Source organism: Malurus melanocephalus, unplaced genomic scaffold (genome assembly GCF_030028575.1).
Source record: "Malurus melanocephalus ecotype Western Australia unplaced genomic scaffold, MMel_1.1 scaffold_817, whole genome shotgun sequence".
In the NCBI taxonomy this organism is placed as follows: Eukaryota; Metazoa; Chordata; class Aves; order Passeriformes; family Maluridae; genus Malurus; species Malurus melanocephalus.
This window is the reverse complement of record NW_026624049.1, coordinates 53,024-80,759: the sequence shown is the minus strand read 5'-3', so window position 1 is coordinate 80,759 and position 27,736 is coordinate 53,024. Positions and strand designations below refer to the sequence as shown.

General features: G+C 35.4%; 1 protein-coding gene across 1 annotated transcript; it reads right to left on the bottom strand.

Moving 5' to 3' along the window:
- Window positions 1-1,664: 1,664 nt before the first annotated feature.
- TMX3 (thioredoxin related transmembrane protein 3) lies at window positions 1,665-27,507 on the bottom strand. The gene is made up of 16 exons (XM_057385363.1): window positions 27,422-27,507; window positions 27,168-27,222; window positions 22,438-22,477; window positions 21,327-21,450; window positions 18,267-18,312; window positions 17,097-17,177; window positions 16,569-16,668; window positions 16,249-16,326; window positions 13,978-14,044; window positions 11,911-12,009; window positions 10,286-10,343; window positions 9,512-9,565; window positions 9,158-9,214; window positions 5,728-5,857; window positions 3,474-3,542; window positions 1,665-2,102 (listed from the first exon to the last, which is right to left on the bottom strand). The coding sequence occupies exons 1-16, from the start codon at window positions 27,468-27,470 to the stop codon at window positions 1,836-1,838; spliced, it is 1,374 nt and encodes a 457-aa protein (XP_057241346.1). The 5' UTR covers window positions 27,471-27,507; the 3' UTR covers window positions 1,665-1,835.
- Window positions 27,508-27,736: the final 229 nt, after the last annotated feature.

Here is a 27,736-nt window from a genome sequence, read left to right as displayed (position 1 = left end):
TGTATATGCTAAAACTATACCACTTAAAAATTCTACCAAAAAATAAAACATAGACAAAAAGCAAGAAAACTCAAGTCACTATGTATAACTGACTATAATGACAGAAAAAAAGGCAATGAAAAAAAGGCAATTCATAGAAAGTAAATGGAGAAAACAAAAAAAGGGAAAAAAACATATCAGATACCTGTTACTCAGTGTTTCATGACCTCATATTTTCTCTCTCCTCCCTAAAGGAAAAAGTTTGGATTCATAATCAGACAGTGAAYTTTTCTAAAAAAAGTTCCTAATCTCTTTACATGCTGTTTATGCTGTTTTATAACCAAAATCTTTCAAGTCAGAGATCAACTTAAGTTACTATGCATGGCAACATGAAGCCAGCTGTTACCAAGCTACATACACAGAAGAAGMAAGTTTCTTTCCCACAGGGAAAAGAGATGCAATAGATTTTCCCTGGTTACAATTCTACAGCATCACCTGATTAACTCAAACATAGAATTTATCTATTTAAGCTCACTCATGGTTTTTATTTAAAATTCCTTAATTTAGTGCTATAGCATAGCMATTTCTTATGTAAGCAAGCTGCCTTATAAGGACAACATGTTTGTATTATACAGCAATATATCCTTTAAAAAAAAAGAGGAAAAAAAAGAGGGAAAAAAGGAGAAACCCCAGCATGAATAGTTTGAGAAGAAGCAATATAAGTTTCGTTTTTGTGGTACTTTACATGACAYTGATGCCAAAGGCTGCTCTATAGCAGAATTTTAGCCCTGGACAAAAATTAGTCCTTTTCACAGTCACGGGCTTGTATTAAAAGTGGCTTTTAAGATGAAACAGGTAAAAATGCTTTATACTTATCAATCTCTATCGGTGTTCATCAAGCTCCATTAACTCCCTCCTTTGGAGCAGGAAACAGCCTACCTACAAAACTACCTACCTCAAAGATATATAACAATCTCAACTAAACATTGTAAAACAAATTTACACMATTCAAAAAGCTTGTCATTAGTTATACAAAATAGGCAGAGGGTATTCATATTTATGTCTTCCTTCATCAAGCTGTGCTGCAGATTCASAAAACTTACAGAACTTTTGCACTCCAAGTGTGCAAGCACTCATAGAAAATAATTAACAAGCAATCATGTTCTAAAATATTTTTAACATAATTTTCCAATATTTTTAGCTGCTAAAGCACTAATAAACACTTAGCATATAACTCCCACATCCTGTATCTAGTAAACATTCTTGACTGCCAATAATTATATTATTACAYAGTAGAACAATCCTCCAATAGCCAACAATTTACATTTGAGAAAATAGAAAAAGTTTGTTGGTTTTGTGGTTTTTTTCATTATTATGTGCAACAGGTAGAACATGTGACTTCTTCTTAGAAAACTTGCATGTTGTCTTTAGCTCTCAGGCTCTGAAAAACTTTACAGCTTTCTTAACCTTTCTTCGTTTTCAGCTTTAATTTTGTATGAATGAGTGCATAGGTGGGCTATATTAGTAGCAGTTTATCACATACAGTAAGGTCAAGTAACATTATTTCACTGTTCTAGAAATTAATAATTCAAAACTCTTACAAAAATGATGTAGAACTGTACCTGGCAATTTCTTCAGCTTAAATTGCTCTTTGTTAATCTACTAACAATTAATTGTCTTAAGGACAATTAAGAGAACATCCAATTTTTTTCTGCCAATTTCTGAGAAAATACATGCAAGTCAAAATTACCATAATGCAGRTAACACGGTCTTCTTTCATGAGGATAATCAATAAATGACAACCTCCAATAAATAAGTCTATTTGGAAATTCTAGAGAATTCTCTTGCTAAACAAGTTAGTCTTTTTTCTTTTCCATTATGTCTTTCTGTTTAAGCTCTCCATCTGAAAGTTCTGTGTATTTTCCATTCTTTTCCTCCTCTTGCTCTTCCTCACTGCCTTCATCTGTGAGCTCGCGTTCACCACTTTCCTTTTTAGCTCCCTCATGCTCAAATACCTCTCCCTCTGTATCAGCTGTGCAGATTCCRTAACACATGATGCTGATGACCCCCAAAGGCAGCCCAAAGAGAAAGCATCCCAACAGTGGTGAACTCTTGAACACAGACTGTTGAAACAGAAAGTAACAATCACTTTCAGTGACTACATATATTGCATTACTTCTCTTATCACTCAAAAAAATATCCAAAATGAGAATCAGTGTTTTTTARARGGAATCACAGAATCAACTAGGTTGGAAAAGACCTTTGGGATCATCAAGTCCAACCKGTGACATAACACCACCACCAASACYACGGCATCAAGTGCCACATYCAGTYTTTTAYTGAAAACCTCCAGGGATGGTGAYCCMASCACCTCCCTGGGCAGCCCATTCCAATGCACAATCACCCCTTCTGTCAAGAACTTCTTTCTAATGCCCAACCTAAACTTCTTCTGGCACAGCTTAAGACTGTGTTCTCTCATCCTAATGGATGGGTTATTTTGGTTTTTCTACTTGTTTGGTTTGGGTTTTTTTTTATTGTTGTTGCTGCTTTGTTTTTTTTTAATTTGGTTGGTTCGTTTGGTTTCTTCTGCAAAAATGACAAGGAGTCCTCAAYTTCAACAATTTGTACTATTAAGTTCATTAAAAATTACATACAAGTTCAAATATTACAATATTGCATTGGGATAGTTAATGCTAGCATGCCAACTGCATATCCTATTCCTTCTTTGAAGCTTTAGAAACAATTGTTCCAAGATGCATTTTGAAGAAAAAAGTTGCATCTCTTACTTTATGTCTCGTTCTCAAAAATTAGTCTGCAGAAACATTCTGCTACTAGAGAGCTTCCTGTTGAGTAGAAGCTTAATGGCACAGGAAGAACGACTCATTGTTTCAGAAACTGGTTTCTAAATACTGCACTTTCACAGAAGTTTGGAAGAAACTAATTGAGAAACAGATGAGTTTTAATTTAAATTCACAGCACAGGCTTATTTGCTTGTGTAGCACAAGTGAAGAAATGGATTTATGTACATCTTCCCAACAAAACTTTGTTAAGCATAATTAGCCTATGAGAAAGATGATAAAAATGTTTGCTTTAAAGCTACACAAAGCATGGTATTAACCCCCTTAAGCTCTAACTTTAATTAAATGTAACATTCATCAGAACATTGAAGTGGTACCAGTTTCAGGAAAGGATGTCAAAGGGTCAAGGAAAGGATTCTGAATTCTCTCTGTTCTGTCCCATAAAATACATGTCAGGCATACAGAAAAGCAGTGAAAGTAAAGAAACTAAGACTTAYTGAATATTTATCACATATATTATTAAAATTTTAAATTAAGAAGTTCATTTGGCTCAAAACTAATACACATATRCCTATAACATATACACAGTATATACAATATAAAATAACTCATATAAAATTTTTTTTGAAACCTCTGAAAGTATTTGTATCCTGATTGACACAGGCAYCATCTAATTCAATGAAAAATAAAACTTACCACTATAGTAGACTTGGCATCATAGATTATTCTCTTGATTCGTTGCAGAAGTCCATCACCACCTTGTGCCTGAAATTTCAAATGGAACCATGTCAAAACTGCTGACACTTTTCAGTTATGATTCCAAAAGTTCATTCTTCAGACCTTGCAATCTTAAGTCCCTTTAGAAGGAAATGAAAAGTATTTATTCTTACATCTCACGATGCCCACACACTCCAACTTGCCAAGCTTGGATAAAGATTATTCTCATGAAAATCTCATGAAAAAAATCTCTCAGAATTGTTTTAAACAATCAGTGCCAGCTTGCACAGTGGGCTGGCACTCACTCTCTTACCATAAAGAATCACAAAAACTAGCAACTGTCCTGATGCAATGATGATGAAACTGCAGAGCTCTTCTGAACTTTCCTGAAGCTGCTGAACATCCATTTATGGATTATGACAGCACAGTTCAAAAATTCTAAGAACTAAGCAGAGAAGAAAGGAAGGTGCAACAAGTAACACTTGTGTCAAGCACTGACAGACTATGCCTACACTGAGCCATGTACACTGGCCCCTAACTGAGCCATGTTCAAAATAACTACATGAATCAGAAGGCAGCCGGTCTGCTGAACAGGATGACTTTTCAYCTGTCTTGAGTAGCCAGAGAAACAAACAAACTCGTATTTGGAAGTCAACTGATCACCACCTGATCTGACCAAAACCCCTCAAATAGCAACAAAGTCCACAAAGATGAGACAAGATTCACAAAAGGTAACACAAAAGGTAATAGGGTCTTACAGAGTAACAATAAAGTCCAGGTGAATAATCGAACACTTCTCAAGGAAGAGAAGGGGGAATATCAARCTTCTTGAAAATTTCTCTGAATTTCAGAAAGTCTGCATCCTATTAGTTGTTTAACAGCATACTTTGAAGACTCTCATTCCTCAACAGCTGCACAATTTCTTGGGCAGAGAATGTAGCCAAAGCAGTACCATTTTGTACTGAAGACAACTGAAATTAAGACACATCCTGTATTTTTGTATTGTACAGAGATGTGAATTTAGACTGACCTTTAATCATTCTTGCTGAGACACTGCACACAAAAGATAGAACTAAGTGACACCATGGCAACAAACACAAGGAATCACAAATTAATTTCATCCAATTAAAAAAAATCAGACCAATTGCATTTGTTGTTTCAACCAGAAAGATACATAAAACAGGGTCTAAGAGATGTTGAAAACATAAATCAATGCACTTAAAAAAATCATTTAAAAAGTGAGAACTCAAGAACAAAGAATCACCAAGGAAGTCATAGCAATACCCCCTCACACTGCAACTGGAAGCATGGCCAGTAAAGTCCTGAACAGCACATAAATCCTTCTATATCATGTTCTACATCAACCTGTCAGAATAAATAAACCAAAGTACCCCATGTGACAAATATCTTCTACATTATTTGCCATTACTACACAATGACCTAAAACTGCTGGTGTAATGTAAAATGGGATTCAGCTAACACAGGAAGCATTCAATATGCAGTGAACTGGGGCTAAACCAAGAGCAGGYTTCTCCCAGGAAGCAGCCAAATTATTTGTTAGTGCTGCTCCACTTCGTGCCAAAGCCTTCTCTCCGCAAAAGCACAAATGAGAGTTCTGCTCCATGACCTCTTTCTTCATCCACACAACATAGCCTTCTGTGCAATTGACAGTACACTGAGGGAATAAACACTCAAAAATTATCCAAGTCATCAATTTCAGATGGATTTATTAACTTTGTTGTTTGAACAAACTTTTTTAGTTTTAGAGCAGAGCAGARTAAGCCTGTGTCCATTTCTAATATTCAAAGCAAGTACAACACCGCATTTTGAATCTGAACTTAAAATTCATCCAACTATTTGATTTATTAATTTACCATCCAAAAGAAAGGGTGGGCTTGAATTATGCTCTATAATTCAAAATTTTAAACAAATGCATCTAATGTAAACCAGATAATGAATAAAAATCTCTCAATTTACCAATGCACCAGTAAAAGAAATATCAAAAGAAGCCAGCAAACATTATGCTATAAATAAAAGAAAGCTTGCTTTGTACAACATGCAACAGCACGACTCCAGAATTTACAATCACGTATTCAGTGACAGCACCCAAGACAGATAGAACAGGAAGATAAAACACATGCATAACAATCAGAGTAACCAATTTTTTTCCTTACTTTAGCATCTAAGGAAATAAACACCAARCAATATATTCCAAGTCACAATGAAGACTTACTTCAGCTGTACCATCCAGGATATTGTTAATAAACTGAACCATGTCTTCAGTGCTCTCAATGTGCCTATCTGGTAGAAAATATTGCTGATTGGAGGTATTCAATACAACAATAGTAGGGATTGTCAAGTCACTGTAAACATAAAACAGACCGTTTATATATTTAAAGAACAACCATATAAAATATCGCAATTCAAGTAATCCCTACATWATTTCAAAAGGGAATCCATTAATMTTCTCTTCATGTGTGCTCTTTATAGTAATTCCTTAAAAGCAAGAGAGAAGGGGGAAGATAATCACCTGAATGGTATGGCATCACCTGGGCATGTTTCTCATTAACATTTCTTTCCTTCACATCAGTGTCAGTGATACTACTGAAACTTACAACATTTTTACATACCCAGAGGAACTGCAAATCAGGTACCTTATGACTTTCCAAATAGTAAGAAATCACGGCTAGTAGCCTTGTATACGAAATGCATCAAGTGCTTTAGTCCACAAAGGCAAAAGTGCAACTCAAAAATTTAATCCTTCATAACCATGGTCTAACTGATCACCTTTATCAACCAACCTCTGCCGGTCAAGTCAAAAGAATAACCCATAGCAAGCAAAGTTTTTCTACAGCTCTTTTAGATACGGCATATAAGCAACTGAATTTTKAAAGCATTATTACTCAGTAGTTTACCTTCATGTACATGTGCAATATTCCACAACTGGAAAGAAAAAAATATAATTTCTAACATTTTTATCTCTGGACATAAACCAGTTTAATCTTCTGTTCATTGTAGCACTAAATTCAAAATTAGAYCAGGTTTAGGAAATTTTCATACTGCAAAAGTACTGTTTGACAAGAAAGATTTAAATACTTTAAGTAAGACTAAAAATCTCCTGTAGACTTTGCAAATTTTCTACAATTTTGTCAGTAATGAATTCAAATACTGCCTTCACAGCAGAAGCATTGCAAACCTTGTTTTTCTACATTTCCACCTTCGTCTAATAGTGTCCCATCCATGCACATTTGTAATCCATGCAATATTGATGATGACTTCAGTCTTATCTATGGTTATTAATTAATAATAATTAATTTATGGAAAATACTGGTTTATTTACTCAAGATGGCCATTTTTCTCTGAAGTCACTGAAATTTTTTCTCACATTTTAGGTGGAGTTTTTGGTTTTGATTTTAGTTCAAATACAAACCTAAAAGTGAAAAAAGTTTAATACTTATATATGACAATTTTCTGAGCTTCTAGAAAGCTGAATACTTTAAGATGCAGACTCTGCCCAGTATTTAAATTGAAAGCATGGTGGCACTTCAAAAGACATAAGGGCAGTTACAGGGATAATAAAATAATCRCATCCTTTAAATGAAACTTCACAAAAAACAACCAAACAACAAAACTTTGTACACAGAGGCAACCTGCAACATAAGAGTCTCAAAATACATTTTCCCTTGAAATTTTTATTCTTTTCTTATTAGACACAAAAAAGAAATCTAAGTAGAAGGCACTCAAACCAAATTAGGTGATTTTTGCAAGCAACTGGTAACAAGTTATCGATTTCTGCCAAAATATCATCCCAGCCAAAACAGAAAAAGTTTTAATTAATTAGATCCAGTATTTCTATTGCATTTAACACTCTAGTAACTGATGTTCTTGGAGYTGGTTGTAGAGCAGCTGAATGATAACCTCCATATACAGATTGTATATCCTATACACCTATAATTGACATTCCCAGTGATACTATACACCTTATCTTACARAAAGCTGTATTTTTGCTTTAAGYAAAAAAATGAAAAACATTTTAAAGYAAAATTTTAAGTAACATTATGTATTTTAATTAGAATATGTAATAGTCTTATTTTCTACAGCTTTTGTGTATGGTTTTAAACATACCATTTCTAATCCAACAAAAGCATGTTCATACACATCTGAAGAGACAGAAGAGTTATAGTGTCTACTAGTGGAGCTACAGCCAAGTTAGTAAATGTACTTCTGTCAGGGTCTACTAATTCTATCACCAGAAATCGTACCCTATTTCGTCCTTTGTGAAGAAAACAGGATTTGTTCCTATGTGCTTCTGGCACTGTAAAAAAATCTGTTCTATGATAAAATTTCTCACTGTTCATATTTTTTCTGTTTCCACTTGCTGCCATCTGGTGACAAACCAAAGCAGTTGCAACAATTTTTTTTTATTGAAATTATTTATATAGCCACATGAAGAGCTGCTACTTTTAACACTGAACATAATTTGCTGCTCTCTTTTGCAACTTCCTACTTATGCTTGGAATGTATACACTTGGTTTAGAAAATAATTAAAAGCCAATGAGTACTTGAACAACTTCCCATATAATACAAATTATAAAATCAGGCATTTTGCATATTTAGTTAAACAATCCAGCTGAACAGACCTTGCCATTAGATTACTAACACTCCAAGTGGCAGTTCGGTCTTCTTTCCCTTCATTTCCTTCCTCCCAGGAATCTCATCTCCCTCCCCTATTTCTTTGCAGTAGAAGTAAAAGGRACTACATTGTTCAATCAGCAAAATATCTTTCCTACTTGCCCAGACAAAAAAACCCAACATTTTTCTGCCAGATAAACAGGATGAAACAGCTCAGCAGACAGACATMAAAGCCTGCACAAGAGAAGCAATTAAGGAAGTAAAGAAGGTCTCACTTTTAGCAATTTAAAGCACTAGCTCAATCACATCACTTAATTTTAACTGACAGTTGTTTTCAAATTAATTGTATTCAGGTGCTGATCTACAGATACACTACAGAAAATACAGACTTTGTGCCTTCTAGGTCCTCCTAGAATTTTTAGAGGTACGAACACATGCTTAATTAATATTTTGATCCCTGAGAAAGAGATTTGGAAAATTTACAGAATTAACATACTGACCCCTGGTTTCTCTTTCTTTYAGAACTCCAAAGGCCAAAGGAGAACAAGTAGTTAACTACAAATACCAAGCAACTCAACTCTCTAATTATGCATTTTTTAGAAAAGGATGATAATTAGGGCAAMTGTCAAGCATCTTGTTAAACCATTTACACATTTCAAAATGTACCATGTACATATCAAATGCAGTCAGCATCTTCCAAGCATTTTATGCTTCTCTGCAGAAATGCATTTCTATATTTGTCTTAAAGATACATCAAGAACAAAAGTTCTAACACTTATTAACAAACTAGACCTAAAAGGTAAGGTTCTGTCAATCAGCATTATCAGTACAAACAGCTAACATTAAATTCTACATTTATACAGTTTAATTTAATGAMCAACCAATACTATGTTACAGGCTGAATTCTGACAACAGCAATTATTTTTTTTAAGCCATTAAAGCCAAGAGTTTTTCATAAGATTACTTTCAATTAAATATACCTGGCCACAAACACAATGGAAGAAAGAATATTCCAATAAGAATTTACTTACTCCATTAGTAAACTGTTAATGTAATCATTTCCATCCATATGGCCAAACTGGAAATCTCTGTAAGAGAAGAGGTTAAAAATTAAATGTTGAAAAACACAATAGTGGGTTTCACCAAAAGTTCTTTCTTAAATGTTTTTCCTATAACTGAAAATGTGAGCACACACTCAGCAATGTAATTCAAAAAAAGAGATAATCTAGAAGACAGCATGATGAAACACAGTTAGTTAGTGGTCCCATTAAATATCAGTATACAAATATAAAAGCAGGCACTGTAATATTATTCACATAGAAAAAAACAAGTGACTGCTATTTTAGAAAGATTAATGCAGAGGTTCAGTTAAGACATCAGAATACCTGTGAAAATGATCACGATAATCTCTAGCAACTTCCTGAATAATAGTCTTTAGTCTGGAAGGGAAAAAAAATTGGCATTGATAATCCAGCATAAACTWTCTAAATACAAACAATAAACATTAAGATTTCCCCAGTAAACCGTAATTTGTTCCTCATCAGCAATAAGGACTAATAAAAACCACCTTGTTCATCTTGCTTAATTCCTAAAGGTTGAAAACAGCATACACAATACTTGAACAGTATTTTTTAGTCTGTGTATGCAAGAAAGGGACAAGGCAATGTCTTGTTCTTCTCAGTCTCTTCAGCAAACTCCAACCCCAGCGAAAACATCCTTTCTTYAAAGTTCCACAGACGACTAATATGTAAGCATCTCTAACTTGTCATATGARTGAGCTGAAGTACAGTCATTTGTTTAAACTCACTGAGTTCATCTCAAAGTCATCTGAACTCAAGCACTCTTGTTTATGTTTAAAAGGTGACACAGTAGCTTTTAAAAGCTATGAGATCACCATTTGCCCCTGTGATCTTATTTACAAATGGCCGAAGTGTGATACAGGAACTCCCACAATCTCACTGAACTCACATGTGCTTCAACAGAGTATAATTTAAGTAACTAAATTCTAACTTAGTACACTAAGTCAGAAATAAAAGAGCATTTGCAAGTTAAACCCACTCATTTAATCTACATTACTTAATATTTAAGAAATTTCCAAGCTTCCCYATGTCACACCAGCACTTTTCTCCCATAGTGTTACCAATACATCAATTCTGTACCTGGTATGTTCCACTGAAGAGTTTTTATCATCAATGACTGCAATAGCCACAAGCTTTCCTAAAATAAGGAATAAAATTCTTGAAACCATTTAAAAAGAAACACACATTCTCCGATGGGAAATACATCAGCTTAGACAATCAAGTACCCTTCAGGCACAGGAATTAGTTTTTAAGTATAAACCAGCCTCGTAGCCAAAGAACCTCTTCAAGCTGACCAAGCTGTGGTTTTCATAAAGCTACTGAAAATAAACTAAGATGAGGCTTAATGCCACACTATTAGCATTCTATGAAATGCTTGTCTATAGAAAGAAGTTAAAAGGGAGAAAGCASAGATAAAAATTAGAATTTTATTCAAGCTGCATGTTTGTATATACCTAAATATGAGGCTATGGAGACCTTTATTACATAGCAGCAATTACAAACTGATTCTAAGTTATTAAATCACTACTGTATGGATTTTGTAATGACTTTTTTTCCACACAATTGAGAATGTTGTGCATTATGGAAAAAAAAATTTGAAAAATTTACTGGCACTCTTGTTCAAGCAATACTGAAGTGTATTCAGGACAAGAACTGTGATTCATTCCCAGGCTTCCCTGTGACACAGCAGTAGCTTCTCCCCATCCCACTTCATCCGTACCTCAATTYTCACTTTTCCCCATTTCTTTCCACCCTAAGACGCCACCTAATGAATATACTTGGAGACAGCTAACTACCTTTTAGACTGAAAAAGATGACTCAAATCAATTCCAGGTACTACGTATTTATACATAAAGTTCTTTAAAGTAAGTGATGACTTCTTCATTGTAGTAATAAAGTCTTCTTCTTTTTTTAATTTCAGGAATTGTTAGAAAAAATGTAATAGGAGGAAATATGCTACATTTAAACAACTTGCAACAGCATTTCTGTAAACAACCGTTTAAAATGTAAGTGTAACAATATTAGCTTTGTAAACATGTAAGAACATAAATGCTYCATATTCTTGAAAACCTGAGAAAGMTGAGTGTTGACTGAATGCAAGTATTTTGAAATGGACTACAGATGATAAAGATGTTCTGGCCTGGAAAAATCAACACTTACATATTTTTTCTGATAYCTCAGAGTGTGTATACCTTAAGAGCAGTACAAGTCACTTGCCTATTCCAGAAGTCACCTGGCTGCAAAATTTTCATTTGGCCTGAAGAACTTTTGCTAGAGAGAAGCTGAACTTTTGTGGAACAAGTTGACTTCAGTACATGCTCCTCTCCCTTCCTTGCCGTATCTATTTGAAAGATATCTAAATCCACTAGATATATCTGARCATATCCCTCCATGATATTTCTAAAATTCCTTGAATATGTTCCAAGAGTTAATACGCAACTTATGCAAAACCTAAGATGCTCTTAAATTAAAAATCCTACTAATTTTTGTGACTACTACAGGATTAGACATACTAAGTTTTATATTGTGAGGAAATGACTAGTGTAGGCTGTGGATGAAGCCACAGCCAGGTCTGACTAACATAACAGAAGACTGCCACTATTAATTAATTTCTGAAGTTTTAAAACATGTTCTTGGTACCCTTTTAATTTTTCTTACTTTTTAATAAATGGTGTCAATGGAGTTTAATAGCACCATCATCTCACCTGTATCTCCAAGTTCATACAGTGTAAAGCCATCTACRTGAAGGTAACCTTGAAATCTTTCTCTATTTATCCAGGATGACAAATCACCATCTTCATATTCTGGGAAAAAAGAAAAAAAAGAAAGTTTAAATTTTTTTAGAGGTGGGCCATCACATTTACTACTTCAGTACTACTGAGGCAACCACTACTTTTTTTCCTTTTTTCCCTTTTATTCTCGTGAGACAAATTACCACACATTTTTGAAAATATCTCTCTATTTTTAAAACATCTAAAGCTATTTTCAGATGTYGAACAAAAAGTGTATAATAGAGAAGCATGAAAAGTTGATTTAATGATTTTTCTTTTCCCAAATCATGCTACACATACTATATTAGAAGCTGTGACCTGGTGCAGAAAGTAACTGTTTGAGACCCTGTTTTAAAAGGTGTGGATGTGCATAAGTTGTCAAGTTTCAAACAAAGTAGAGATATAAAAATACAGAAAGCAGTATTTGTGAGAGTCCTTAAATGTAACAGAAACATCAAGAAAAAGCACATGCATTAACAGCATAGTGAATGAAAATGAACAAATAATCATGTATTACTGAGAATCAGTTATACTGAAGGCTAGTTCCGGATGCTGTTTTAACCGATTAAGAATTAAATTCTAACACATCCCATCAATTAGATCAAAATCACAAGTAAAAAAGACAAAACCTCTAAATATGTTACATTTTATGTGTGTAAATGCACAATAAATAATTTGCTGTAAATCCTATTTACAGCAAATTATTGACTGAAGTATCAATAATTTCAGGTTAACAATTATCTGCCATAAGACAGTAGCAAGCAATTCCAAGCATAATGCATTCCATGGATCTGCATCCATTTCCCCTGCTATATGGAGGAAAAAAAAACCAAACCAAAACACCAGACAAGGTCAGAGCACTGAAGAGCACTTTTCTAGAACTTTTTCCACCTAATGAGCTCTTCAAATTTCTGCCCAGTCATTAAATTTACACACAAAATCTTATTCAGTTTCCTTAATTGTGTCTTCATTATTTGTTTGACTTAGAATGTTTCTGGTACATTAMGAAAAAGTAAAATTTTTACAAAGTATATTAAAAGCCTGAATTATTAGAGCTTTTGCATTTGTTTTAAAAGGTGTGGAAAAAAAAAGCAGGCCACAAAGCAAAAGAAGTGTTTGTCTGACAAGCTTTCCTTCTCTAGAAATGCTAAAAGAAATAAAAAAATTATATACAGATTAAGGAGGCTGTAAAGTGAATTTTTATCCGGAGGCAGATAAAACACACTGAAGAGGAAGACAAGTACATCCATTCTGTGAGGTCACAAAGAATATCCTTGGTGRCCAACTTGGAATACTTTGCCATGGTACTACTTAAATCTCAGAAATCAAACCTGCAGAATAATTTTCCGAGTGATATGTTTACAATTTAAAGTGAGAACTTGCATTTAAAACAATCTCAGTCAAGCTTAGATATTTTTGCAAGTAAGTGGTGTGCTTGTAAGGCTATGTGAGGTAACTAAGTGTGTGTGTACCTGGTACTAAAATGCAGGGTCTGAGTACAGTGTAACACTCATTTATGGATCTGCAGATAAACATTTTTTATAGACGTGGCAGGTGTACTGGCATTATGCACTGCATATACACATTGTAGAAATGGCAGTCTTGAAAAATACTACTGGTTTTGGGTGGCCAGTAGACAGTCTACGCCCTAAACAAGCCAGGTAAAATAGTCTATGAATATGATGAATTTATACAGTGAGGGAAGAGGTAACCTTTTGAAGTACACTAACGCCAGCAAAACAGTAATATTGGAAACTATATCWTACTGAAAACACAAAGCAAACAACATCACTTCTGCTTCAGTATTGCTAAACCAAATTCCTCGCATTTTGTTGCGCAAGACTAGTAATTTTTTTCTCTTTTCCTTCATGAAGGAGGTATTTATCCTAAAATGGGGGTACTTCCCATTGCCCCAAAAAATTACAAAAAAACCCAAGTCCTCCAATTTCTCCATATATGCTTTAAATATCTTGTCTTAAGGTAATGTCCACTTTTACTTACCATCATAAACAAAGTAAGTTCCATCTTTGAAGACCATAACAGCAGGCAATTCAGGCAATGTCACATACTGAAAGAGTCAGGTTTCAATTAATCCATGTAAGGTAAAAAGATTTTCAAACAAACAAAAAAATCTGAAAAYRTGTAGTTTGTAGGGAAAATCTSTAAGTACATTTAMRTATTYTATGTCWACATTTACTGAGATAAATWTACCAACTTCTRTATATTAGAAGTAACACAACACAAATATACCTCTGAGAGGTAGATCTCACAAAGCATAAAAGAAACAGGATTTTTACTGGTATCTGCAGTAACATGAAGAATAGTTTATGGGTTGGACATGAACTTTAGATAGGAAATTGTAACTTGAGGGTTTCATCAATCATGGTCTCAGTTCCCAATTTGTGCTGTTGTCAKCATACCTGTCATACTGCTACTTCTGCTAAATGGACAGTCAATTTTGCAGAGTAAAATAGWACCACTGGTAACATGTCCCACTAAATCTGGGCTATTTCCCCTGCTTCAGACTGATAGGAATATAAAAAAACAGCTTCAGCATACAAGGCTGCAAACAAACCTAATTTAGACAAACAACCAAAGCCTGTATTACCATGATAAATATGGTATTTAATTATATAATGATTATTTGGTCAGCAACATACTAAAAAATCAAGCTGTTGAAACTTTCTCCTTGGAACTCAAAAGAATTTTATTTAGCTTGTGCTTTTACAGAACTGCCATAGAAAAAATACTGCATCTACTTATTGCYTGCTAGCATTCCAAGTTAAAATTTTAACAGCATTTGTGGTTAAGAAAAAACAGCATCATAAGTTTAGGTTTAATAATGTTCATAAATCAGACAATTCAGATGACATGTTTTGGAAAGGTAAGAACAACATCATTTCCAAATGACATGCCTTCTGTCATCATTCTGCATTAACTGTCCTGGAAACGAATGTAAAAGCAGTAGGTTCATAATACAATAGCTAAYATGAATAAGCAAGAGGGTAGACCCAGATGATGGTTGGTTCTCTTAGTTTCCAAAACATAATTTAACATCTTTGAAGAACAAATCAATCTGTGTAAAGCTTACATCTTGCAAAAGATGCCTAGAGCTTGGTACAATATTACCTAAGGTGATGAAACAAAGCCTAACAATGAACAGTGTAATGCAAAGGCTCGTTACAACCAGCAATTTATTAACATTTTTGCTTCTCTCCATAGAATAGTGCATACCATCACTACTTCACCTTAAACTACACTGGTGAGAAATTACCTCTGTGGKAAAGAAAAGCTCACTGCTTAGATCAGTGTGATCACAGAACCTCAAAGACTTCCAGCCTTTTTAACACTCATTCCACTGTACAACTGAATTTACTTTTCTTGCTCAGCTGGAGCTGAAGTGCAAATAGCAATATTTAAATTAAAGTGGCTTTTGATATGAGGCTTTTGGAAAACTAACAATATACTATTTATAATGAAGCCAGTTCTATTTATGGTGTTGTAAAATGCAGCTGCCTAAAAAAAACCCAAAAAACCCCCAAACCCCAAATTATGCTAGTTCTCACCCCAGCTAATTTCGAAGTCATGTGTTAGTAGGCATGGGGCACACTTAGGTCCCACTTGGAGATAATAAATGAAAGTCTCTTAATTTTGCTACAGTAAGTAAGCAACAATGGTTAGACTAATTTCAGTAGTATCAATTTTTTCCACTCTTGTGATGAACTGTAAATAATTTCCTTGTTACAGAATCCTCCAAAGCGCTACATAAAATCCTGCTGCCAGTGGACTAGATGGGCTGATCCCCTTGAAGACTAATGTTTTGATCAGCTGTATTGTACAAGATGAAAATAACTTACCTCTTCACTTGCTTCTGATTACTAGGGTATCAGTTATAATCCATGCTACAGACCCCTTAATTAGCTCTAAAAGTGTTTGGTGAAAGGACTGCTGGGAGCAAGAAGACTTTTGCATTGGCTAAAAGTCCAAGTATCTACTTTCTTGAGCAGGCTGTATGGCCCACCTTGAGTTCTGCACATCTTCAGATTAATTTTATTAATATGACTGAACAAGTAATTTGGYCAAAACAAAGCAATGACAGACTGAAATTTGGGATATATTCTTTCCCCATATAGACTCTAAAATTACATGTTTCAGTGTAATTAGTTAGATATCTATCAAGACGCCATATTTGTGCCATCAAAATAGCAAATTTACATAGATGAGGAGAAAAATGTCATTTCTGGGGAAACGGGAAGAATGGAATCAGCTCACCTCTGGCAGTACATCTTCTGAGGCAGAAAAAAAGTATGTATAAACTATTAGTTCTGAAGCAACCTCAATGTATTTTTCCTGAAAAAATACAAACAATGTTTTTTTAATTGCAGAACTTTTTGTATGCATCAAACAAAAGCTTTGTGACATACCTTATCTTCAAAGGGCAATTAGAAAATATGGATATGGCATAAGATTGCAAAAACTCTTCAACAGATGCAAAAAACCCCAAATGCATGCACTTAAGTATTTTAGAAGATTTTTTTAAGTTACGCCCTTAATAGCCAAAAGAAGTAACTTTATTTAATCAAGCTTCAAACCTTTAAAGGCGATTCACCACCAACATATACAAAAAGCACACGATGCCTCTTTTGCACATGATCAAATAGATGCTGACTAGGAAGTGGCCTTATAAGAGGTCTGAGAAGGAAAAAAAAAAAACCAAAGAAAAATCTCAGTTTCCGCAACCTGAAAGACTCAAATAAATAAAAACTCACTAGAAAATATCATGCCCTTTTATGTGATGTTTTTCAAAAAATTGAATTCCACAGTACAAATTAATTTGATTTTTCAATTTATTACTCTTCAACTAAAAGGAAATAGCAAAAAAGAACACCCCTCCCACCCTCTCCCCACCAAATAACATGTTACATTCCTCAAATAGTACACTGAAATTTGAAATTCAAGTTACTTGAATTACTGAATTCAATTACTAAAAAATGCTGCTACAATGTAAACAAGCATGCCTTTTATTGGTTGCAGAATCACCGATCTAACCCATGCCTCCCCTCAAAATCCTATGTAAGTTTTAAGTCACCAGAACCAGTCTCAGAGAAGAGTATACTTACCCTGCCACTCTATTAGCAAACTCAATTATRTCATCTTTGGTTCTAGGTCCTCTATAGTTGTATGCCAAGTCCCCTTTTAAGCTAGATGAATAGGAAACACAAAAAAAAGAACACAGTAGCAACCACGTAAATTACATCTGGACATACAAAATTTCTCAATCCTCACATCTACTAGTCACTTTTTAGCAAGTGATAAACGAAGTGGTCAGCAAAATATAACACTCCATAATGCAAAACAGTGAAATTGTGGAGTCAAAGCTTGTTCACACTGTCTCTGATTCACTGACTTGTCAAAATACTTAACCTTCTTTTACAATTGTTTTTTTTTTTCTAGTGCACAACAATCAATTACTTTGTAAGCACACAGATTATTTAGAACACTTGTTTATGACCAGATTAAAAAGCCCCYCAAAATGACAAAACACCCCACACTCAAACCAAACCCCAGGCATTCAACATTTATACTAGTCAGGGACTAATCCTTGTAAAAGGCAAGCAAATCAACTTCCTTAATGCTTTTTATAACTGAAATGTATCAAATCATCTGCAAAACCTTTTAAATTTATGTATTAAACTTCAGTGAAGTGTTCTTCAGCTTGTGGTACTCTGCTGAGAGGGGAAGTAGCATGCTTGCATYAGCAGAGTATTCAAGCAAGCTTTACCAATTCTAATCAGCTTTCTTTGAATCTATATAGGTGCAAGAAGCTCAGAASAAAGAAAGTTAATGATATCCCAAATTTTCAATGCCTCTATATGCCAAAAAWATTCTTCATCCTTAAAGCTTATCCTTATCAAGCTGCCTTATCCTTATCTCTGCTAACTTTTTGAGAAAACTAACTTGACAAGACTTATTGTAACGTATTATGAATACTGTCTGCTTAATGACAGTACTCATAATACTGTCATTATATATAATATTAATATAATATATAATAATATTATATAATAATTATATATTAATATATTATATTAAAATATAATAATATAATATTAATATAATACTAACCTGCTAAAAACCACAGTAAAAAATACTCAAAATTACTGGGTCTTTATTCAACATTGCACTRGACTATACATTACATGTGTTTGAGACTTTTAAATGGACAGGGCTATTTTTAATTTTCTGTCATGAAATCATTGATAGAAATTCAACAGGAAGCATCAACTTACAGCTTAATTGTTGGATAGCCTCGAACTCCAAATTCAGATGCAATACCTGAAAAAAATGCATTAATGCCAAAGTGAACCAAGACTTTTTTCTCTCCTACCTTAATCTTTAAACATGGTTTACCATTCAAGCCACACAAACAAATGAAAAAAAAAAAAAAAACATTTAGCTCAATATGAATTATTTTACTTTCAAGGAAATTGAAATTGAAAATGAATTATTTTACTTTCAAGCTTTCAAGGAAAAGCTTGCTGCTATTAAGCTACATCATTAAATTTTGGACTTCTTTCAGAGGTGCTGCAGGGTCCCAGGATAGGCTCCCAATTCATGTATCACAACCCAAATCATGAGAATCCTCTGGACAGACATGCTTGGTCTGTTTTGACGAAAAGGTAGCATGCACTGAACATGCACATACAATTGACTGAAAATAGAAGAGGCAAGAATTAAGCATCAAGGATGTAGAGCTGTAAATACTAATGCTTGAAAGAAACATAGAAGAGAGTTAACTACTCTTGTGCTACGGTAATGGCTAACAAGAGAAGTGCAATATCATACTGCAGTTGGTGTAAGTTTTTAAATCATATTCCACAYAAGTAAATGTCTACTGTCATGAACCTTACCAGAAAAAAGCACTTTCTAAGCAACCAGATACTTACATGCTGCTTACTAAAGAGGTGAAAAGAAAGGCAACTGAAACACATTTTCCCCCACCTCAGATTTGTTTAAAACCATACACTGCTCCCATCAATTGGAGAAGTACAACTTGCAACCACCCTTCCACTTRCGAACACAGCAACTGCCACTTCAAGAGGCTGTTCACCTGGATCAGTACTTCACTGCACAGCACTACAAACAAAACTAGCAGCTCACCTACAGGCATCTTAACCAAAGACAACTGTTCTAATATGCATATGAGGATCAATTTGATTCTGATCSTTTTCTCTCACAGCTCTACTGCAGAGAACCACAATGCATTAAAAGGTGTATTAGAACATTCAATCAAAAGAGCTATCAGTAGACAGTTTATTTCTCCTTGCACAACTCTTGTGCATGGTTAGGAGAACTAGAAGAGACAATTTTAAATACCTTCATTAAACACTCCAGCCATGGGGATTACCAAAATCCTCTCAACACCATGGAAGTCATGTATTTACATCATCACCTCCACTTCTTGATATGAAGAATGCAGTATAGGCAAACAGCATCAGTTGTGGAAGCCCCAGGTGTGATGTATTTCTACTCAGCTCACACACAGTGGACTCCTGAGGCTAAAGCCCCTGAAAATTCAACTGATATCACAGCAGGCAACGGCTCTGCTGAAGTAAGTGCTGTACCCTCATTACACAGAGCTATCAGGGGCAACCTTTATTGGATGATTTCTACGTTCACCTACCATCTCAGCTCTCTGACAACAAGCGACACAAAGTTCAGCTCTTTCACACTACTTCATATTCCTATGATGAACACAAACTACAAGGAGCAAACCATTCATGTTCCTTCATAGTGACATGTACACATTACAGCTGCATTTCCTTCAGATAGTTTCAAAACAGAATAACTTTCATTTCAGAGAATCTTTAGATTGGAAAGACATTAAGCAGAGTTGACTTGAGCTTTTCATATCCAGATGTAAAATTTGCACTTTCCAAATGAAAGTATAAAACTATTTAAAAAAATTTATCAGACACTATTCTTTATAAAACCAGTAGCAAATCTGAAAAGAAAAGCTTTTCCAGGGCACAGAAGACCCTTGCTGCTTTTAGTAACTTTTACATATGTTAAAATGGATTAAATAACAAAAACACAGTGACAATTCCACTCTAGGTATAAAATACAAGAATTTAGCAGCAGGATGACAGATGCAAATATTTCAGGGTAGAAGTTTATACAATTTATATGATGTAGAAGTTTATACAATTTATATGATTTAGAATTTTATGTACTTGACTGGAAAGTTAGAGAACCATGAAATCTATTTCAAATTTTGAAGTTACCAGGTTGCACAAACTTGAAACTTCTAATTCTCCAGTCTTACTTTTCTATAGAAATTAAGTATCTTTAAGATGAAACATGAAGTCAAATTTGTTTTACAGAAAAAGATATATACAATAAATTGRTCTCTGAGACAAAATAATTTTCATTTCAAAAGACCAAACTCTCCTATATCTAAGCACAGGAAAAACTGGAATACCACTAAAAAAGGTATTCTGCATAACGTTTTAGGCAAATACATCAAACCATCATAATCAGATTTAATGGATAGTAACTAAAAATGTTACTTGTATTTACAAAATTTCATTACACATAGATCTCTCTTGGGCCCCACTTCTCCGTATACCTTCCTTTTTAAATATCTTCCTGGTTCAACGAAGATTTAAGTCAATTTACAGTAAACAAGCATGCAAACACAAAGAAAGTACTGTTACGCATTCAACAATCCTCTCACGTCTACCCAAACCACTTCTCTGAATACCAAAGGTTTAGGGTTTTCTCTGAAAAGAGCAGTGCACATAAAATGCATCAGCAAAAAGAAAAAAAAAACATTGAAAGAGCCAAACATTGGCTCTTTGAGGAGAAATTTATAGAGAAACATGGGAAAAAAATTGGCTAAAGAGTGATCACTGATATAATGAATTCAATGATTTCAGCAAGCTTTGTGTAACAGCTTCAGGACYGATTACCTGAAACGAGTACAAGCAAGAACACAGGCACTCCTCCAAYAGTAATACAAAGAAACTAAAACTGGATGCTCTCAAGAGACACACCACATCAAAATGCTTATATAACAGTACTCTAGAAGGTGTATCAAAAGCAGATCTTTGAAAAGCTATTACCTTCCATTTGTCAGGAAGAATTCTCTATTCAACCAGAAACAAATGTGATAAAAAACACATACTACAGCAAATTGTCACTTTTAGACAGAAAAATAATCAGGCAATTTTTTTTCCAATGACTGTTTGAATACTTGTGCTGTGACACAGAAGAACGCCCTCAAGAAAAAAAAAAACAGTAACAAAACAGAGGCTGTGATGAAATTAYCCTAAACAAACCATACTTACTAGAAAAGGAAGTTGCATCCATCTTCCCAACTCTTACTGGAGAACCCATGTTTCTCATTTCTATGCCTACTTCATTCCACACAGGCTCRAGTTTCTTGCAGTGGCCACACCAAGGTGCATAAAACTGAGAAGAAAAACATTTCATTAAAAAAAAAAGAAATTAGTAGAAATTGATTCTACAATCAACCCTCAAATCATTAGCAAAACTTATTTTTCAGTCACAATAGTCCATATGTCTTCATAAAATTCCAAGTTAGTTACAAKGTTAGCATGACAAACAGCATTTATGATTTAGTCCTACTTTTAATATGAAGGCACAAGTTTGAAAATAATACATTAAATTGCTGCATTATTATATGGTTTTGTTTTTTTAAGGACAGACTGTGCAGGAACATTTTTTTTTTAAAGTTAAAAGATCACATAAAAATCTAGCCAGGAATATTAATTTGTCAATAGGCAGAAGAAATCAATGTTTTGGTATAACAAGACAAGGTCACAATTTAACAMAGCTGAAATTTGTTTTACTATACACTACTGATAACTCCAAATCAGCACATATAGTTTTTCCCATTCAAAAATCACAAATCTGAGTAATACTGTTTTGAGAATTACAGTACATATTTGGGTGAGAAAAATAATGCTACCTTATTCACAAATAAGCTAAATCTTTTTAATAACTTTGTCCCTGAAATAAGGGCCACTGAACCTTTCCAAATAATTTAGAAAACTAAAAGAAGACTCTCATATATTTGATCTTTCAGTGCTAATAGAAGTCTAGAACACAAAYCAGCTGATATAATTAGTGAAATTCTCAACAGAGGTTATCACCTCCTGAGTGTGTTAGGTAATCTGCTTTCCTTTTTTAGGGASTGCAAAATATAGATTGAAGCCTATTCAGCAGGCTATTCAGCAGTCTATTCAGCCTATTCCTGGTTCACMCTGAACAATAGACAGATTGCTTATCTATCCTGTCAGAATTACTGTCATGAAATTTTTCTGCATCATGTACAATTTTCCAAACAATGAAGCAGCCTGACTACAGAGTATAGCACTATGAATTTAGCCTTTTGATTTCCACCAGCAGATGTTCCCATTATTCCTATATACTCACATCTACAAGCCAAATATCATCTTTACGGTTTTCTTTAAACCTAGAAAGCGAAAATAATTAAATCAACAAATTATATATATGAAAATGAAACAATGAACTGCATATGTGAAACAGTCAAAGTCTACATATAAGTTAGTATAAATCCACAGATACAAGATTTCTGTTTTGTTTCTTTCTTTGAGGGTGGGGAAACAGAGGAGATGGTTATTTTTCAGTAGTGGTTAAYTTTTGGCACAGGACATACACAGCTGTGCTAATTGGGTTTCTATAACTATTTCCTAAGACAAAAAAACCACCCAACAAAACAGAAAAACAGCAAGAAATAAAAATACACACCAAAACACAGCGAACACATTTGATTAGCTTACGGAATCTAAAGGGAAGAAGTATTTTGCAGTTGCCTTAGTTGTATTAAATATATTTGCTGTTGTATTTTTATATACCAATTAACACAGACTCTCAGACCATTGGTTTAAATTGCTAATCTTAGCTTTGCTGAATGTAAACTAACTAAATTATCTTCTTTAATATTAACATGCAAAGCAATTTTTGTTCAACCTCCTTTAAGGTTCTACTACAGGGAGTTTATACTTTTATCGAAGTTGCACACAACCAAGAAACCAACTTAYYGGAAYAAAAATGATCAAGTTATTGATAAARCCCGGAGATACACAGGCACTACTGAATTATCTTAAGGCTAGACAAATAGCATTTAAATTGACTCACTGGTTTTATCAACTACAAATCTGTCACTAAATTCTGAAAGCTCTAATACAAAACTAAACTTGATAAATCAAAGTTCTTTGGTACCTTCCAAAATGCTGCTTACACATTTCACTGTTGTCACTAAAAGATCATATTAATTACTGCATTAGTCAACTAGTTCTAGTAGAGAATTAAATAAGCTAGAATTTTAACTGAAGGTTTATTTTTGCAAAAGACAGGTTTCGTAAAAGTTATGAGAACTGGGACTAAAGTGACACACTTCAACATACATGACACAACATTCTTACTACACCACTCTTATTGCAAAAGGAGATGAATATTCATATATAATTATGCAATAAGTGTGTGATGTGCACTCTAAGATCCAATTAACAGAAGTTATAGCCCGACTCATCAATTCCCAATATGCAGCATGCCTATAAAAGGCTCATAAGCAGTAGATAGAATTTATATTATTTCATTTAAAGTTGAATCTGTAATAGTCCATAATGGTCTTSAAGAAATACTAATGCTGATGTTGGCTTAGTGTTTGAAAAAARTAATTCAGAAAWCATTAATACAATCARATTASAGCAYTGAGTGYTTCAAACTTAGAATTGCAGCATTTCMCTGGTAAATTCCAGCCTCTTTTATTGATGGGATACCAAGGCTGCAATGCCTGTASAGCAGCAGGAAAGGTATTTGCAGAGACTAACATGGAACTGCTAAAGGAAAGCAGCAGTTTTAAGCCAAAGAATTGTTTAATTGACAACCTCACTAARAATTTACTGCACCACCCTCAATGCTATAGAGCTAATGAAAGAACCAGTGAGAGTCCAGCATCTCTTGAGAACTCTAACGGAGCAACAGCTAACTTCTAATTAAAATGCCAAATAATTGGTTATGATGCAAGAGGCAGAAAGCAGTTACTGAATCATAAGATCCTGGGCCATGCTTCAATTTAGACTACCACTTTCACTTTGCATAAGAAAAATTTACAATTAAATGTTCTCCTTCCTCTGCCACAGTATAACTGTTATGGCAAATTGCAAAGAGCATTCAAGCATTGAGAAAGATAGACTGCAATCTTGCCAACAGAGAGAAGGAAAAGAGGGAAAGAAAGGAAACATTTGGCAGCTGATCTTTCTAATAGAGTTTAATAACTTTGACCTAAGACTCTATTGCCGTTTATACAATAATAAATTTAAATGTACTACTCATTTACAAGCACCTATTTAATCAGTTTCCACAGAAACTAAAATCTGAAGTGTAACAAAACCCCAGCGATTGAAACTCACTTTAGTTTTGGTAATGTCAATGATTAAACTGCTAGACCATATTAAGAAAGTTCAACACACTGCTGAAGAAAAACAGAAATCTCTCTGCAAATGAGCAGTCAAGCATTTTCTGAAGGTGATGTTTCTAGGCCCTATGAATACATTTTCCAAGCACAAAATTTCAGTGTCTCTTTTAAAATGTCCTGTGCAATCSTGTCAGCTGGCAGAGACACAATCTGGTGGAAAGATGATGTAAAAGTTGCACATCCTCGAAACAAAATTATTTGTCTCAAACACATACATCTTCCCAACTACATGATCAAATTTTCTCTCAGTCTCCACTTGAACCAAGCACCACACTTAAAAYCATGAACAGTTAAAAGAAACTAGCACGAACCAAAACTGAACACCAAAGCCACAATTCCAAGGGCCTTAAACCAACACAGGTGATGTATCTCTCTCCCTTTTCACTCCCCTTTTGCACTTTCTGATGTTTCTGATTCAGGTATGAGCCACCAATGCATCCCCCAGACAGAAAAATACTTCCTTTTTCAGTCAGGTTACTTATCTACTTTCTTATCACACAAGAGCAAGTACATACACATCACAAGATAATTACTGATCTGAGGCAGCAGATCTGCTATCAGGGCAGCACAAATCAAGAGGAACCACAGCTCATTTTGTGTATCCTTTTCACACCCCAGCTGGGCACCTGTTAGCTCTGCTCTGCTACTGGTTTTCCAGTATCCTCTAAGATTAGAAAAGGGACCTGCGCCTTGTACTAGTCAGCATTGTTTGAAACTACTAAAATTCAAATAGAACACAAAGCTTTCACCAACAGCAAAACATCCATAAYGTTTAGGCATCTCTAAAATGGAAAACTTGAAACTTCAGCAGTCATTGCTTCCTGGTTTGGAGTAAAGTTAAATTAAAATTTAAATTGTTTAAATTAAATATTAATTTAAATTAAATTTAAWTTGTTTTYTTKRMYYTYTCWCMMYWTKYSMMWWWKMKMWAWAWARARAAAWWTWAAAAAAAAATAASAACACAAAACCTGYCCTGAACAATTCATCAATTCTTACTCCCARCTGCAAATACAGGCAATCTGTATAGCTTTGCAGTTGAAAAATTCAAGTATTCTAAATCCAGATTTTCTTTTATCAGTTATTTTAAATAAGTTATGTGAGAACAGGATCATACTTCTTCACTCTAAAACAGCAAATACATTTAAATTCACATGTGTGGAAACATGACACAGGCACATGATGCAGGAGCACAGACAGGCTAAGTGAAGGTATTTTCAGTTCTTGAAAATACGAACATGTTTTAAAAGCCAGCTTTGAAAATCAAGTCCAAACAGTTCCCATGCTTCAGTTGGTTTTTTTTCACAAACACCAGAGATGCTGCTGTGTCTCCCAAGTACTCCTTCCATAAGTTCTCATCYTCTCACCCATAAATCCACTACGCCTCATCTGATCTTACGATTAACAAGCAACATTGTAAAAATGGCAGTGGTTTCCTGACTGTTTAGCTCTATGAAGAAATTTATCGTGGATTGAACCCTCATGAAAACATTGCCTTTAACTGGCTGAAATTTATCCTAAAGCAGTCATCTAATGCCACCTTCTCCTCCCTTATCAGCTATTTATTTCCATACCTTCTCTTTCAATTTCAATAATCATGCCGCTTTGTAACACTTGATATCAACTGGCTAATCTGACCAAAAAGAAAAAAAAAACCAAACCATTTGTGGTAATTTTTTTTGGGAAACAGCAACTATGTAGCTAGCAAACTGCTACAGCAAAGCAGTACACCAAAAGTGACACCACACAACCAAGTTCATGGCTGGAGCACCCATTTCAACTTTCGCACAGTCTCAGAACTAATTCTGTTGTAAAGGCACATTTTCACACTGGAATATTACTGGCACTTCAAGCAGCCATGAACTAGTCCTGCAGGCCTCATTCTCTCTTCCGTTTCTRGCCATGCATGAATGCACTTAGATTCAACCCCTCACGGCAGCCATGCAGCGAACTCTAGGGAAGAACTTGGTTAAACGCAATCAGCTTTTATTTGGGGCAGGCACCAACACACCAATATATTTACCCTACTAAAAAGAAAAAGAACGAGCAAAGAAGTCCAAGAACATTTCTGGCAACACCACCTGAATGAACAGCTTTTTTAAAAGCTGAAAAGTTAAACTGCTCCTCAGCTTCATTAACTGAACCTCCTTAATAGGTGAGACTGAGCAGAGACCTCATGGAAGTCTTACAAATTTCTCAAGAGAGGAAGCAGAGGGGCAGGCACTGATCTCTGGCAGCCAGTGACACGACCCGAGGGAATGGCATGAAGCTGTGTTGGTGAGGTTTATGCTGGATATCAGGAAAAGGTTGCTCACTCAGATGGTGGCTGGGCACTGTTASAGACTCCCASGGAAGTGGTCACAGCACCAATCCTGACAGAGCTCAAGTAAAGTTTGGACAACACTCTCAGGAAGATGGAGTTATTCTCGGGGAGTCCCGTGCAGGGACAGGAACTGGACTTCAATGATTCTTGTGGGTCCCTTCCAAGAGAGGATGCTCTATGATGATTTAGGCCGCAATCTTTCTGTCCTTCCTGCTACAAGTAAGCCAATCCTTTTCAGGGTAGCTTTCTTGACAAGCACACTACACTCAAAGTCTGCAGTCACTTTCCCCACAAGAAGACAAACATTATCTCGGCAATTAGGCAAGACACCCCAGTACTTACGACTCATCTAGATCCTCCACAAATCCCGCACCTGACGCCACCACATGCGCAACCACTGCGAGGCAAAGGAAAAGCGCTCCGTGAGTGATGCCCGAGCCAACGGGGTGCTCACCCCGCCAGCTGACAGGCTCCCTTCCCTCCTGCCCCTCACGCCCCCAGCGCTTCCCCACCGCGCTGCCCGCCTCCCCCGCAGCGCTCTCCCCCGCTCTGCCCCGCAGCCCAGCCCGGCGGGGCCGGCGCCGCCCGCCCGTCACCTGCAGCCCAGAGGAGGCAGCCCGGCCGCCCGCCCGGCGCCGCTGCCATGTTGACAGAGCCGGGCACGGCCGGAAGGGGAAGCGCCAGCTCTGGGCACGGCGCAGGCGCGGAGGCGCGGGCGGGCGGGGCCGGCGCTGAGGGCTGCGGGCCGGGCCGGGGGTGTATGCACCGCCGAGGGGAGGGAGGGCAGTGTGTTACCGTGACACGACGCGTGTGGGTAGACTTTGTCATCTCCTCAGCGGGGAAATTCTCCTTCAGTTGAATCGATGCTCCGCTTCTTTGGAAGAAAAACCCGCGTCCTCCCTCCAGCAGAA